Consider the following 4,094-nt stretch of genomic DNA (forward strand, 5'->3'; position numbering starts at 1 on the left):
TTCATTATTTAGCTGCTAATTCCATTGTTGAAAATATGAAATTAGTATGTTTTTCACAACAAAAAAAGTATATTATCATTCTTTATTATTATTATCATTATTATTGTTTTTACAGTGTTCTTGCCAACCATCTCCTTATCTGTGGAATCTGTCGGTATAGTGGACTACAAAGACCTACTATTAATATATTCATATATGTTTACAGCTATCTCTGAGTACCATACACAATTATTCATGTGTCCATTGTGTTTGGGGGATCAGATTTCCTGAGAGCTCTAATAAAGAGTCAGATTTGATTTTATGATTAGCTTTTCCACCAAATCTCACCGGTCCGGTGCAGTTACAGTTTCCTTATTTTCAACCCAATTTCTTTCCACTTTTGGCTCCTGCAGCCATCATATGTTTGTTGTTATTATTAACTTCAAGCAGCAGACATTTAGCAACTTTCAATTTCTGTCAGTGTGTTTGATCAAACTGTGTTCGTGTTTGATCAGCAGTATACTTGTTCTTTGGTAACTAATAAAACACACAACATACGACATACAAACTTAGATAAATGTCAGTGTGTATATCTGTATGTCCATGATGAAAATTGAGCAGAATGTTTAGTACAGTTCAAAATTGATCAAGGGTTTGATATACAGTTAAAGAACAAGTTTTCACTTGATCCTGGATGTACTATTACATTTCATAAAGAACATCTAAATTTAAAGACAGAGGTCAAACACCCCTACGTGTCTCTACAGTATTTTAGCATCACGGGAGCCAGGCTTCAGTATCTTTAGTGTCATGATGAGTCTAATAGATTTTCTGAACCAGGGATAGAAGAAGGCATAAATTACAGGGTTCAAACAGGAGTTAAAATGCGCCAGCCAGATCTCAAAGGCCGCAGACGAAGCATCAATTGACGTGTCTTCACCTGCCAGAGCAGGGTAGTAGTATGGGCAGAAACAGAACAAAAACACAACTATAACAATACCCAGAGTCCTGGCTGCTTTCATCTCTACTTTCCTCACAGTTACTGTCCCTGAACGTTGTGCAGCTGCAACGTGAGACTGCAACACACGAGCCTGAGACACAGCCACCACAAATACTCTCATATACAGAACTATGATTACAGCAATGGGTAGGATGAAGGTGAAAACAAGGTCAATAACTCCTGCAACGTAATTGATCACAACCACACACTCTCCGAGACAGGAGTTAGACCTGCCTGGCTGTTCCAGGTGATCATGTAAAAGGACAATCCTAAAGAAAACAGAGAAAACCCAACACAAACAAACACACATTTGTGCTCCTCTCTTAGTGACTTTGGTGGGGTAATGCAGAGGGTCACAAATAGCTATGTAGCGGTCAATTGATATGAGTACCATGTTCGCTACCGAGGCAGAGGTAATGATGTAGTCTACAACATAATACAGAGTGCACAGAATGTCACCAAGGTACCAGCAGGCCTCTATGTAGATGATTTCAACCGGCATCAGCAGGAGGCCCACAAGGAGGTCTGAGGCAGCCAGAGAGAGGAGGAGGAGGTTGGTGGGGGTGTGGAGCTGCCTGAAGATGGAGAATATCATCACTATGCATGTTGTAATCATATAGCCATAACAAGATATTTCATTACTTTCTTTAAACAGCAGCATTGTGTTGAAATGCAAGAGAGAAATGGAACGGAAAACAAATGCATTGTGTTAATCACTGTCACGCAACCACAACATAGCTTTAATGTCTAAGTGATAACTTGTATGTACCACATCAAAACAATGTGTCTTTATAGGTCAAGTTATAATACAAATTATAACATTATTGTATCTGCCTGAAGTGGGAGATGGAGATGATGACCAGCAGGTTAAGAGCCACAGTGATCAGAGAAATAGAGGAAAGCAGAACATAAATCAGCATGGCTTCAGTGTGAGGATGTGTGGGGGTCTTGCAGGAGGTGTTCAGCTGTGGAAAGCAGAGTTCAGCTCTTTCCGTGTTCTCCATCGTCAGACCAGGAAAGCTGCTGAGCTCTGGTAGCTTTCTGGCCAGAACCCTTGGTCACACAGCCCTTTTAGCTTTTATCTCCTCCCTTTGCCTCCTCCACACTGCAGCTCATGTTTTCTTACGGTTTCCATGGGTGTTGTCCCTGTGAAACCACCTTTGTGTCATGTCTTCCTGTCTGAATATTTCAATAATATTCAACAGTTAATTCCTAAAGCAATATTTATCAGTTTTTTTGGCCATGTGGGGGCAGAAATGTATTTATTTAGCTGTCTTGTGCACATATAATAGGTGACCATCTGTTAAATATAAATCCTGTATTCACTGTCCTTTAGCTTTGTTTGGTCTCCATCAACTCCCAAGGAAATGGAGTACTGAGACATGATTAGCCTGGGGGAGGATGTAGCTGTCAGGCTGGGTAACCGGATAATCTGAGGCCTGGCTTTGGGAATTGCACCTGTGGCTGGCTGCAGCATTCCAAGGGCAAAAGTGTGTTTAGGGCCACAAATGGTGCTTTTCTGTTTCCCCTTCCTTTTCTTTTCTTTTCATCATCAGGCCACAGCTGATCCAGAGAGACCCCTGGGATCGATCATCCAGGATGTCACATTTCTCTGCCTGACAGACTCAGAGCTAATCTATCTTGCTAAACTATCTCACCAGGTATGTTCTCATCCACCAGTTTTTAATGCACATTTTCAGCTTGCACATATAAAAAACCTGAGTGGAAAAATCAAGTGTTTACACTTGGCTGAGGTGGAAAGGTTCATTTATAGCAACCCTGTTTCCTAGAAGTTACATTTATATACAACTAAATTGTTCTCATAATTACATTGTGGTGGCAAAACCTACCAGGATTCTGTTCGGAGACAAAACATTTTGAAACACTACATAAAGTGGTGGATTCCCAAGTAGGTGGATGGTAGGCATACAAAGTGCTTATTTAGGTGGAATACATTGTCAGTCAACATTTTACTGACATCTATAGTATAATAAAACTGCTGTTGACATTTTTTCCACATTCCACATTTATTTTCCATGCCAGGAATTATGCCTGCTTGGTTCAGGTGGATAATGCCATAGACTAGAGAAGAAAACCACCATAGGCAAACAAATATTTCAAAGGCATCTCAGTTGTTGTTAATTAATTGTATATGTTTTAAACCATCAACTCTGATAAATGTCACCAATTTCTGTAAATTGCTTGTTAGTGGTATCTTTGCATAAATCTTATTATCTTTATTATTATTATTTACTCAGCTCATTGTTACAGTCACTTTCCAAAGCTCAGGACAAAAGATGGATGTTGGAACGTACTGTAGATCGACTATTAAATCAAGGGCTTTGCCTTATGGCTCAGCTTCTTCTTCACCACAGCAGTCCGGTACAATGTGAGGATTACTGACAATGAGGCGCTCTATCTTACCCTGACTTATGAACAAGACCCCATGATACTCGACTCCTTCACATGGGGCAGCACCTCACTCCCAACCGGGGGCCAGTTGCATAAAACTCTGAATAAAGTCACAACTAAAACTGTGTGTATGCTCAAAGACAGAAACTACAAACTGGCTTTTCCATGGAGTCTGCCATGTTGAACCACCATGTTTCTAAAGTAGCCCAGAAGGGACAAACCTCTTTTGTCCACCTCATCATATAACCTACAGTTATCTCTTAAAAACTGTTTGTATGCCTGGTTTTTGTGTATACACATCCTTTATACATCTGGCCCCTGGAGTGAGCCATCCACTCTTTTGTGCGGTGGTCTCAGACTGACTGCATACTGGAAACTGTTCCTGTACTATATGCAGGGTTCAAGTTACATGGGAGGCAGTGGGAGCTGAGCTGCCATAAGGAGGGGTCAGAGTTCCCATGAAAGCAAAATCATAAATCTATGGGAGTCTCTAATACATTACCACAACCATTATTTTAGTGACAAATAATACATATTTCAGTGTAATGATTATTATTCCCTTTAACTACTACTACTGCTTGCTTCGTATTGGATCCTCCCACTAGTGGAGGGCTACATAGTGTGCCTAGGACAGAATTCTCTCTCCCTCTCATGAAAAGCTGAATGACATTCAGAAAGTTGATTTGGATGAATTGCCCCTTGA

At 40.5% G+C, this 4,094-nt stretch overlaps 1 protein-coding gene across 1 annotated transcript; it reads right to left on the minus strand.

Moving 5' to 3' along the window:
* Positions 1–740: 740 nt before the first annotated feature.
* On the minus strand, positions 741–1,983 carry LOC118338889 (trace amine-associated receptor 13c-like). The gene is made up of 2 exons (XM_035676333.1): positions 1,814–1,983; positions 741–1,554 (listed from the first exon to the last, which is right to left on the minus strand). The coding sequence occupies exons 1-2, from the start codon at positions 1,981–1,983 to the stop codon at positions 741–743; spliced, it is 984 nt and encodes a 327-aa protein (XP_035532226.1).
* Between the last annotated feature and the right edge of the window lie 2,111 nt (positions 1,984–4,094).

Source organism: Morone saxatilis, unplaced genomic scaffold (assembly GCF_004916995.1).
Source record: "Morone saxatilis isolate NCDOM2014 unplaced genomic scaffold, NCSU_SB_2.0 Contig5, whole genome shotgun sequence".
NCBI classification, from domain to species: domain Eukaryota; kingdom Metazoa; phylum Chordata; class Actinopteri; family Moronidae; genus Morone; species Morone saxatilis.

Excerpts from the sequence above, each read along its gene's own strand:
- LOC118338889 (XM_035676333.1), bottom strand. The coding sequence starts at position 1,983 with ATGGAGAACACGGAAAGAGCTGAACTCTGCTTTCCACAGCTGAACACC. Across the intron at positions 1,555-1,813 it reads ATCTCCATCTCCCACTTCAG|GCAGCTCCACACCCCCACCA; the intron begins GCAGATACAATA and ends CTCCATCTTCAG.